The sequence below is a fragment of the Poromitra crassiceps genome (assembly GCF_964638095.1).
Source record: "Poromitra crassiceps genome assembly, chromosome: 7".
Taxonomy (NCBI): domain Eukaryota; kingdom Metazoa; phylum Chordata; class Actinopteri; order Beryciformes; family Melamphaidae; genus Poromitra; species Poromitra crassiceps.
This window is the reverse complement of record NC_139628.1, coordinates 48325293-48337649: the sequence shown is the minus strand read 5'-3', so window position 1 is coordinate 48337649 and position 12357 is coordinate 48325293. Positions and strand designations below refer to the sequence as shown.

Genomic DNA, 12357 nt, shown 5'->3' with positions numbered 1-12357 from the left:
TTTATCACTCGCTCCGGTCTCCTCACCAAGGCTGAAGGAGAGAGAACTCCATTGACTCATTCCCAAGCCACTCATTTGACTTCAGTATTCAGTAGGGCAGTGCTTCTCAACGTGGGGTCCGGGGAGAACCAGGGGCCCTTGGGGGAGTTCCAGGGGGTCCCCAGCAAATTGATTAATTGTTAATTTAACTGACAAGAAGTTGAAACAGTTAGAGGATGTGGAAGAATGACTCTTTTAGTCATAGTTTCACTGACACAAACCCAATGTACAGTATGTGGACTAATGGGTCCTTGCAGGGTAGGAAATTAACTTTTTTTAAGCAAAGGCTTTTTCTTTGCCTTTGTGAAATATCAATAGTCAGAATTCCGGGTTACTGTCAGAATTTTGAGGAAAAAAGTCAGACTTTTGAGATTAAAGTCAGAATTCTGAGGGGGGGAAAGAGGCATACTGTTTGTTACATGTGACATCACTGACGATGTCACTGATGATATTATCGATGGTGTACCGGAATTTGAATGTCTCAGGTTCCTAAGAGGTGCTGCACATGAGGTAGGCTACACACGCTACATGCTAAGAGGTGCTGCACATGAGGTAGGCTACACACGCTACATGCTAAGAGGTGCTGCACATGAGGTAGGCTACACACGCTACATGCTAAGAGGTGCTGCACATGAGGTAGGCTACACACGCTAAGAGCTACTGGACTTGCAAATGAGTGCCAGGGCATTTGAATAATTCAAAGCTGACTGAGAGACTGAGGCACAGCAACAACTTTAAAGGGAAAAACAACATCCACTTTAAACAGCAACCTGCAAGACAAAGCATGGCATGGCAAGATATGACTGTATTTGGTCATTGTGCAACCCTAATCGCCAGAAGGAACTGTCGGCAGTGTACGTTTCTGCAGCCCACCAATATGTAGCATGATAGCATACAATCTCAATGTAGATTTGAAAAATGGCAGCCTTTTGCGTTTCCAAAATTTTACATTTCTATACACGTACAATCTCAGTGTAAATTTGAAATACTAGGCATCTTGCACCCTCGATTCCTAGGCTCGCCCGCTGCCCGGTGCCGCCCGTCCTGCAGCTCATCAGTGTGTGTGTGTCTGTCTCTTGTGTGTGTGCCTGTCTGTCTCTTGTGTGTATGTATGTGATCACACGTGTGTGTCTCCTGTGTGTGTTTGTATGTGTGCATCACTGATGATGTCACAATGCCTCTGACATCACTGATGTCACAATTTATGACATCACTGATGACATCATCACTGGGACTTTGTGTGTGAGAGAGTGAATTTATGACATCACTGATGATGTAATCAGTGGCCCACAGCAGTATGGAGTGTATGATGTGTATGACATTGATATACATGTATGTAGACATTTTTGATATGCAAAAGGTATTTTGAAATGTGACATTCTGGATCTGTGGATTGCAAAAATGTACAATGGCGACATTTTATTCTGGCGACCAGGCTGCATTATTAGAAGTATGGACTCACACAAAGCAAAGAAGAAGTCAAACCCACAATGATGACTGTTGTCTGCATGTCATTTATTCAAATCAAATCAAAATCAATATTTTTGCTCTTTTACAGCAATGGAAATAGAGGGACCAGCAAATGTTTCAGCGTCCGTATTGATTATCCTCTAGTGATTCATCATTAAAATATGCATGTAAATAATATATTAGTGAGGTTCTTCCATCGCCCCTGAGTATGTTAAAGTACAGTAGTCTGTGAGCCAACATTCACATACTGAACACTGCTTGAAAATGGATCAGATTCAAGTGTGGCATCCAGTCTAGACGGGGTAAAGGGGTGCGGGGAACTGCAGAAACACTGGCTCAAAGTCAGATGCATGATAGATCTGATCAGCTCTGCCTACACCAATCAAGCTAATAACGACTAATATAACACTCTGGGACAGACGGACGATATTTTGGGGTTTCTGCTGTAGAGCCCCTTTCGTCATTGTTTATAGTCCGACGACGTCTCATATGCAGCTATTTATTATTAGTAGTAGCCAAAATGTCGAACAGTCAAATTAGTTGTCAGACTGATAGACTCCGTGGTGCCCAGATTGTGCCTACCACTGACTGGGGTAGGCATTTCAAAATAAAAGCTCTACCTTAACTAGAGTTGTCCCGATACCTATAACGATATCGGAAATGCCTCTGATACGGCCTAACATACTGGATCGGGTATCGGCTAGTAGGCGTAGGCGAGTCTATGCACCAATCCGATACCACGTCATTTACATGTAATAGCCCCGAAAATAAGTCTTTTCACCCGGATAAAACAGATATTTTCCTGGAAATCAAAGGGTTTAACCTGAGCCGGGCCACACAACAATGATAGCAAGCAATCATATCCCATCCACAGCTGTAAAAAAAAAAAAAAAAAAAAAAGTTTCTTTCTTCTTTTTTTAAAGCACTGGTATCGGATTGGTACTCAGGATCGGCCGATATGCAAATTGGAATCTGTATCGGGAAGGGAAAAATGGTATCAGAAGATCTCTAACCTCAACCTGAAATGTGTTGGGAATAATACAGTACTGCAAGGTGTACCCCCTAAAAGGAACATTGCGAGGAGCTATAGTAGCTTTAAAGTGCGCCATAACAGCATGATTATTTAAAGAAAAGTTCCATACGGTCCTTTAAAAACACATTCCGGTGTCGTCCATACAGAACAGTCAAATCATCATTTTCTCTTGTGCAATTGAGCGCATTGAAACAAGTAAACACGCAGGTAGGAGCAACAAAGATCAAACGAGACAACAAAAACGCCTACGATAATGTGACATTACAACATTAATCCACACTTACTATTTCCATAATTCTCCTGACTCAACCCGACATTGACAATTGCGGTCCATTTTCACTATAAAACTAATCGGAATCGGTAAAGCGATACTCCGCAACAGCAAGCCACAACAGAAAATGTCTTCTCTCTTTTCACAGGGAGACCAGAGCCTGCTGGTAAGGATTCAGTGTCTTCTGTCTTTTCACAGCGAGGTCAGAGGTCACAGGGAGGTCCTGCTGGTGAGGATTCGGTGTCTTGTAGGGAAGCACCATATCGGCACGTCATCGGTATCTGCCGATAAAGGCTTTAAAATGAAATATCGGAATCGGCCTGTAACGAACATTTCTGCCGATAAAATGACGCTTTATTTATGTCCAAATGCTCGATGCTTACATAAATAAAACATAATGGCATGTTTTACATAACGTTAAGTTGAAGTAGTTTTCTTATTTTGACCAGTGAATGTGTACATTTGGAAAAGCATTGTATTTATGTCTGCATCAGCCAGTGGGCATAATAATGTGTTAATTCCACTACAGGAGAGACTTGATGTTCTCTCAAATTAGAATTAGGTGTTGGGGTGGAATAATATATATTTGCAATCGGCAAAAAAAAAAAAAGAGGAAAAAATCAGCATCAGATATCGGCCAAAAAAACAAAAACAATATGGTGCATCCCTAGTGCATTGCTCAAGGATAAAGCAGGTCATGTGTAGGGAGGTGGGCCTCCTCTGGGTGAAGGTTGATCCCCGCTACACCGCCCCCCCCCTGCTTTATTTTCAAGGCCAAAGAAGTTAAGACACACTTAGAATTGAACCTGCCAAAGCTCCAAGTGACTATATTCTAAGATGCAACAGAAATTCTAATGTTAGGATGGTCAAACACTCGGACCACATAATAACTGCTTTGCCAAACTAACTGTATATCCTATCCTTGGTTACAGTATATGAAAGCTGTGGACCAAATCAGTACGCTTGCACATTGCTCACATAAACGACAGTGTTTTACAGCATCCTTCTATCTTTTCTTTTTCATTTGTGGCTTCTGTTCTCTTCAGACAAAACGAGACACACACAGGACTGCAGAAGTCCAGCCAGGTATTCACACTGCGGGACGGACAAGCGATACAGAACGCGAGCAATCCTGAATTAATTTGTGCAGACAGGATATGACTCGCCTCAATAATCCTACCTAACTACATAACTGGCCTAAGGCTACAATGTACTTCATGCAATTAAAAGTTGAATAAATAGATGTTTCTCTGGCGAGGTTAGCATTTCATCTAGAGTTTAACTTAATAACCTGATTGGTCAAGTGCAAATCTACCCAGGAAGTTCATTCAGCTATACCCTCTCCTCCCCCCCATCACATGTCTAAACTACATGTTGTACAAGACACAAAACCCCCTCTGTCAACAGCAGCTTCTGGTCCTTGTTTTATCTTATGGCTATGTTCACACTCAAGGCCTGCATGCTCAGTTCTCAAACGCTGCGTATAAAAAAAAAGAGGATGACTAATCATATCTATTCTAGGATGCAACCCATATCCCATAACATCACTATGAGCTGACAACAACAACAAAGAACATGGGCCTTTGGACGCTGCTTGCTAGCGCATGTCGGTCGCATGCCTCAGGGTCCAACATGTGGTCCCGATCAGAACTGATCAAATGCAAAAGCAGCTTTCTGCTGTTCGCACGATTAGAAAACATCTGATCTGTGTCACATTTCAGTTGAAGGATCTGAACTGGGCCACTTTCAGCTGCAGTGTGTGTGACCGTAACCGTTAAAGGGACAGTTCACAGCAAAAAAAAAAAAAAAAAACATATTTTCCCTCTTACCTGTAGCGCTATTTATTTATCCACCTAAATGGTTTTGGTGTGAGTTGCCGAGTTTTGGAGATATTTGGAGGACAGCAATGTCTCTTTCCAGAAATCATGGCCCAGTTCCAAAAGCACTAAAAGTTATTGACGTTTGTGAAGGTGATCACGCAGAACCCAGATTCGCGTTCCCATAAACATTTGTTAACCACAGACCTTATTTTATGAATTTAAGCTAAAACCCCCATGTTAAATCCCATAGAATTTTCCACTGAAGTATACTTCCAGACTCATTCCCTACGGCTCTCTGTTACCTAATTCAAAGAATCTGGCTCCGTTGGGTCACCCGCAGGGCTGCTATTTACACATCCTGAAAGGTTCAGCACAATGGCTGTGGCCAAACACCATTTTTGCTCACGCACGTACACTCAGAGACACACTTTGCATTCTTATTATAGGATGAAGTTAAGTTTCTGTTCCATCTGCCAAGTACCTGTGATGGCCCAGACGGCAATTGAAGCTGGCTGGATCTATAGATGGATAAATAGCACTACAGGTCAGAAAGAAAAGAATAGTTGTGATTTTGGGGTCAAGTGTCCCTTTAAGATGAAACAATAGTCAGTGTAATGAACGACATCCTGTTCCTGTGGCACACATGTATCCATTACACCACAAAGACTTTTCTCAGCAGGAAACAGCAACGTTCCAACAGGACGCGTAGCGCTACGTCAAATCACTAGGCCGTCGTTATCATTAAAAATGTCAGCGTCCATAAAGGTTAGAAACGCAAGCTTGGGTTTCTCAGCGTCTAATGACAGGGCGGGGTTCAACCAGCCCTCTGAAAGTGCTTCACTGTGAGACTGATACGAGCTCCAACGCCTATTTCTGCTCCGTCTGCAAAGCCACGCCTCTTCCTGCTGCGAGGGTTAGTAAGAAACCAGAGAGGAAATGAGGATGTGGTGCGTGAAACTTTGTGTGTGTTTGCAAGTCATTGTATTCAGAGAAGGGGGATTCTGAATGAAAGGAAGGTGGAGCATGCCAGGGTTCCCACACGCGTTCGATTAAAAAAAATGCCGTACTTTTTCCAGGCCTCGATTTGTTTTCGAGAGTTTCTCTGGTGTTGAATATGATTTGCGCAGAGAGACATCTTGCCCCTGCTAACTAGCTTATATCACTGTATAGACGAAGACTGCTCTGTTCTTCAGTCACAAATATCAGAATATGTGAGATGATTGGCAGGGTTCCTACACGGTTTCTATTTTTAAATGCCATGTTTTTTCCAGGCAGACCCTATGTTCTTGACTGGATGTGATTTTGGTGCAGGGTATTGGATATTTAACGTTAATGCATGCTGACAGCTGACAGCAGCGTTGCTCTCGTCTATCTGAACATTATTGTTATTCACATCGACAAAAACTGTGGAATCAAACAAAAGCTTGAATGATGTGTGTCTCGGACCTGAACCACAACACTTTCCATATTTTCATTAAATTCTTTCAAATTCTTCTTTCTTAATTCTCTCTAACTATTCCAGACCTGGAAATGGTCAAATTAAAATGTAATACTTTCCCATACTTTCCAGACCTGCGTGGGAGTGGGAAGCCTGGGATTCAGTGCATAGTGATTTTTACTGAAAGATAAACCAAGGCAGAGAAGTTCAGGTCAGAGGAAGTGTGTGTGTGTGTGTGTGTGTGTGTGGGGGGGGGGGGGGGGGCAGGGCTTGAAGCTGGACAGCAGACAGCAACTTGTCTCAAAGGTCATGCTGACAAATTTTAAGCCACGTTATTCACACGTTGTTATCTGGAACATGTGTCTAAAAGCTGCTGACACCTACTTCCCTCTGTCCTCAAACGCACGATCCCGGGAGACTGTTCCCCATCTGCTCACACTGCCTGTTTGAACTTGCCGGAACAGCTCAGGGGAGTCAACCGGACAACCGAGGCCAGCTCAAAATACAATCCTTTCTTGAATCGCGCTCCCATAGGGTCAGGGTTATGGTTAGAGAGTTAGGGTTATGTAGTAGAGTAGAGTGCACACACGCACATCCAAAAGTCTATTTCAACAGGTGCTGGAAAAAATGAACAACTAGAAAAAGGTAAAGATAATCGGCACACTGTTTCTGAAGCTCCCACGGTGAGTTTTTAATTAAAAAGGTGCAACGTCTCGACCCTCACGGGTCTTCATCAGGCAGTACAAAGAAAGAACAACAAGATTCTTGTTGAGAGACCTACTGTGTCAACAATGATGTATTTTGTAATGATCACAGGTGTCTGCCATCACCTGATTGGGGCACCACCATTCTTTGTACTGCCTGATGAAGACCCGTGAGGGTCGAGACGTTGCACCTTTTTAATTAAAAACTCACCGTGGGAGCTTCAAAAACAGTGTGCGGATTATCTTTTCCTTTTTCTAGAGTTAAGGTTATCTCATATGGGTCAGAAGTTTGGAACATTATGGGATTTGAAAAATAAATAAAAACAATCGCATCTTTCTCTTGTGCGCACTGGCTTCTGTTTGTCATTCAAATCATTCAAACTCGAGACGTTAGCGAGAGGACGAGTACACCTCTGAGACATTAGCGAGAGGGAGACCTACACCTCTGAGATGTTGGCAAGAGGAAGAGCTGCACCTCTGTGCCATTAGTGACATTTCAGATGTTTCCTGTGATGCTCCGTCGCCAGCTGGTCCCTCTGGGGGCCGTAGATGCGGTTAGCGCACCAGGAGAACCACACGATGATCGAGGCGATGGTGATCTGGAGGAGGAGCATCACCCCGTAGGTGGAGGCCACGGTGGGCCCGGGGAGGCGCAGCAGGGCGGCAGGGGGCAGCAGGAGACTCGGGCGGAGGAGGATGGCCCTCACCTCGGCCTTGATCATGTGAAGTTCATCCAGGATGGAGAGAAAGGTGCAGCAGTGGAACCACTGGTGGCTGTGGCCCCAGATGTCGAAGCGGCCCGGGGCCAGCCGCTCGGGGAACTTGCTTATGTTGAAGACGGCCGACACCACCAGCCAGAGGCAGTGGCGGTAGAAGAAGCCGGACATGGAGGTGGAGGCGGCGAAGGAAGTGGAGGCAGCCGGGTACGGGCACGCGGTGAGGAGGCGGTAGAAGACCGGCGTGGAGGAGATGAGGAACGGGAGGAGGAACACCAGCGTCCGGATGATGTAGCGGTGTTTCCTCCACCGCTCGCGAGTGTTGCAGCAAGACAGGGCGCAGATGATGGCGACCACACACGAGCTGGGGATGTAGAAGGTCTCGAAGAAGGCGCTGAATTCTGGGATGGCGAAGGACGACGGAAGAGGGGCGTGTCTTAGGTCCGAGCCCGCCTGGGAGCCGTTGTGCCTTCCCGCCCCCGCCTCCATGATGGCTGCCCGAGGGTGAATGTAGTAGTAGTACGCCAACGACGAGCCCACGGTGTAGGAGCTGATGGTACCGTAATCCACAAAGAAGCAGACTTCTCTCACCACCAGAGACATGGAGTTGAGCAGGTGGGCCGTGCTGCTCGCCATGAGCAGGCACACCACCCCGATGCAGTAGGTCCACAGCGGATAGAAGAAAGGCGCGTCGCAGTGCGGTGCCCCTTCCCAACCGAACGCCTCCGCGAAATAGTAGGCAAAGATGAACACGGGGAGGAAGTGCGTCCAGAAGTTTCCGGTCTCGTTGGTGGGCCTGAACGCTGACATCAGGCAGTCCCGCAGGCTGTAGTTTGGGAAGCGATAGCCGCTCAGGATGAAGTTCTCCGTGACTCGAGGCGGCACGTCCGTGTGCCTCAGGAGGGGCAACGGTTGACCGCAATTCAGAAGCATCATGGGAGAATAACTGGGACCAGTCTTATGCCCAAAATCTCTACGTGGATTCTAATTCTTCTTGCAATGCACTTGAGTTTTTATTGCTTGGTTGAGGACGTTGTTGTTAATCACTGCGAACCATCTGTTGGTTATGGATGGATAAGGCATCTAGGCTGCTTTGAGTTTAAAACAAACAAACAAACAAACAAACAAAACTTCAGTCCTGTTCTTCCAATAGGTTCCTTATTTGAACCTTTGGTCTCAGCTTCCACAGCAGCGTCATGAGTCGTAGGGTAAACCACAAAGCACTGACATAATGTAGCCTTTATGACCATGTAACTGCAGTCAGTTATCAAAGTCCAGCGGTGCAGAGAGAGAAAATGGCAGGGACATAAATTGAAGGTTGATTGAGGGTTAATTTGTCCCTTCGCGGTTACCTCTTGACCCCAAAAAACAAACAAACTAAAAAGTCAGCAAAAACATCTAGGGAGCACTCAGTACTTTTCATCCTGTTGGCCTCCCTCTCTGTTCTCTGCACGGGACGCGGTCTGTATAATCGACCTATGGAGGATTATCTTTACCTTGAAGCAGTCACTGACCTATATAATTCACATTCACATGGCTTGTATGCATATAGATGGCTTTGTGCAGCAGCAGTAAAAAAATAATGATAAAATAAAAATCAAATCAAATTAAGCAAGGCCACTTCTTACTTTGTTACAAGGTTCAACACATTATATAGGCTATTATTTACATGCCATGCTCCGTTAAGCTGTGTGTAAGTATGTGGGTCATGCGCGCTATTACAGGCGGAGTGTGCCCGCTACTTCCTCAGTTTATACCCGGTCCTGCAGGGGGACTGTGACCGCTACTCCTCCAGTGATTCCCGGTCCTGCAGGGGGACTGTGACCGCTACTCCTCCAGTGATTCCCGGTCCTTCGTCCACCTCCTACTTCCATTGATCTGACTCCCATTCATTTGCAATGCAGGGGTCTCACCCCGGGACTGGAGAGAAAACCGGTTTGCCTGTACGTCGGTGCACATAAAGGCTCTTCCTGTCCTTTACAACAAGGTCACGTTTAAAAACATCACTGTACAACGATGGGTGAAAAAGCAGATGTCCCCGCAGGCGAGTGGAGATAGTTTTCAGTGAGGATTGAGTCCAAATTTGCTGCTAAAGGCAACCGGCATTTCGGTGAAACGGTGCCGTTAGTGTCTGTCTGACAGGTAGCTTACCAGCGTCAAGTTACCCAGAATAATATGCCAGCATTTCCGATTGGAACTTCAAAAATAAAATACAGAGGGTTTTCAAGCGATCTAACTGACCTTCTGGCAGCCATTGAAGGTCAACAGTTCTTTAACAGTTGAGAACAGCTGATTGTATTTTCTAAATTAGCAACTTTATAATCTAAAAACAACCTAAACAGACAGGAAAAAATATTTACAATGCAGATACCGGTATAGAGAAAACATGAAAAAAATACGAATAAAAAAGAATTGGATATAGAAACATGACACAAATACATTTTCTTATGAGTTAGCAGCTGATAAAATGTAAACATATCTGATTTTCATGATATCGATCGTCATGTTATATAGCGCCTATAGGCTAGCTGTTGTGATATGTTGCTTAGGCCTAACTAACTGGCTATAACAATGTTTTGGAGTAGGGCTAAAGACAAGAGAGTAGGCCTACTGTCTCACAATAACCTACATTTGGAGTGGAAACAAATTGAAATGATAAATGTTAGGCTATAGCCGACATAGGTGGTAGGATGGTCATAGGTAGGTGTAGAAAGAAAGTGAACTTTGGGTGGATGTGGATTAATACTTTGATCTTATGCAGTAAACTTTACTGCGTTTTTGTGATTCTTATACTGAGTAAAGGAATCACAAAAACGTGATTATTCACAGCCTGATTTTTGAAGGGGGTGGGGGGATTCAACATAGGCCTATAATAAAGTCGCCATATAACCATTGAATTGAACAAATATGTTTTTTGATGTTACTTATTTTTAAAGTTGTCGTTGTAGCGGGAGCACATTCTGTTGACTTACTGATTTCAGTTTTTTAGTTGTATAGTCTTTATATTTACTAGTGAATAGATGTGGGGGCAAAACGTGACTTTTATTTTAAAGGCAAAATCGCTTGATTTCCGGTTTGGTTCTTCTGGCCAACGACGTAGCTTTGACAGGTCAGGAGGGAGAGAGGGGGGGGGGCTGGGGGGCGCAGAGAGAGAAGGAGACGGCGTTTGGTTTCGGCTATCTGCTTAAAATGCACCGTCCGTACGTCCCTGTTGTTGAATAACCTGCAAGTGCACTCCGTCCCTCCCCCTCTCCTCTCTCTCTCTCACTCTCTCTGTATTGTTGTGTAACTGCTACACATACAAACAGCTCACTCTTATCTGCTCTCAACTCCACTCCTCCGTTCTCTTCTCTTCCTCTGTGTTTTTTTTAACCATTTCAGCAGTTCATCATCTCTTGGTGCTCTGACGCTCCATCTCCTCCACTCCTGAGTAACCGAACGCTGCCTCCTGTATTCCAACAGCGCTCCCAATTTACGAACGGTCCAGTTTGTGCCAAAGTGCGCTCTGGGCGCTCGAAGTGCTATATTTCCGAGCGCACCCACGTCTCTGTCAACCTCAGTCTCAATGGTAGGCCTACCCCTCTTTCAATTCAAGTTTATTGGCATGACTACAATACAAGCATTATTAACACAATAAAATCACAATAAACATTAATAAATAAAATAAAATAAAATAATACAAAGGGTCATTAGAACAAGCTGGGCTATGGAAGGTAAGAGTAACAAACTTAGCCTGGGTAAACCCTGGGTAATTTACCCTGGGTAAATTAATTAATTCATTAATTCATTCATTCATTCGTTCATTCATTCATTCATTAATTAATCAATGTAACATCACATATGACATCATCACTGTAGACAGAAAGATAACATCACTGATGACATTAATCAGCCATGTGGGACAGGGAGCTCAGCTCACAGACCTAGGAGCTCATTGCGTATAGACGGTTTTAACTTGACAACAAAAACATTCTAAATTGAACCCCCGCTCACTTCCTGTTGCAGTGTTTGCTATGGACATAAAAGAAAAAAAAACATTCAAGTGCAGGACTGACCATTCCGTGAAAACCGTCTCTGGTGAAAAACCGTCTATACTCTCTCTCTCTCTCTCTCTCTCTCTCTCTCTCTCTCTCTCTCTCTCTCTCTCTCTCTCTCTCTCTCTCTCTCTCTCTCTCAATCACTTATGGCCTTGACTAACCCTGCCATTGCATGCATGCAATGCATTGTGGTCAAGCTAAAAATAAAGCTGTCTTTTCTCAGTTCCTCAATTGCCTAAAAAGGTCCTGACTTGACATTTTGGAGATACAGTGCACTCCTCTTATAGTGATCACTTTGGGACGGGTCAAATTGATCACTATAAGCAGATGATCATTATAAAATATGTTTTTCTTTTTCTTTATCTCTCATGCAGATTACCATCTAATTGACATTTGTATATGAATTATATGAATACAGTACATATAAAGTAAAGGAATATTATTGACTTTAAACATCCAACCATAAGGTAGGCCTCCAGCTGTTTCAACAGAGGTCATCTCATGTAGATCATCTCTCCACAGACAGAGATGCCACCATCTCTCCATATACAGACAGAGACATGCACAGAGTGTCGCTTGCTGGATCTCGTTGGCCCATTTTTGGCCGTTTGTAAGTAAAACAAATATATATATTACTGTTGTTTTAAACAGTTTTTCCTATTTAGTGCATGGGCCAGACCAGAGTCCGGTACCACTCAAGGTGGCAAAACTTGCTTATAATTTTTGATAAGACACATGTCTGTAGATGATATTTTGGTATGATAGCCAATAGTTACCAGCTTGTGAAGTGAACCACCCCTAAAGTAAATTGCATTTTAGACGCTGGTGC

The 12357-nt window shown here is 44.1% G+C and overlaps 1 protein-coding gene across 1 annotated transcript; it reads right to left on the bottom strand.

The window, feature by feature from the left end:
- Positions 1–7260: 7260 nt before the first annotated feature.
- On the bottom strand, positions 7261–8427 carry paqr9 (progestin and adipoQ receptor family member 9; the record flags this gene model as incomplete). The annotated part of the gene is made up of 1 exon (XM_083640763.1): positions 7261–8427. The coding sequence occupies one exon, from the start codon at positions 8425–8427 to the stop codon at positions 7261–7263; it is 1167 nt and encodes a 388-aa protein (XP_083496889.1).
- Between the last annotated feature and the right edge of the window lie 3930 nt (positions 8428–12357).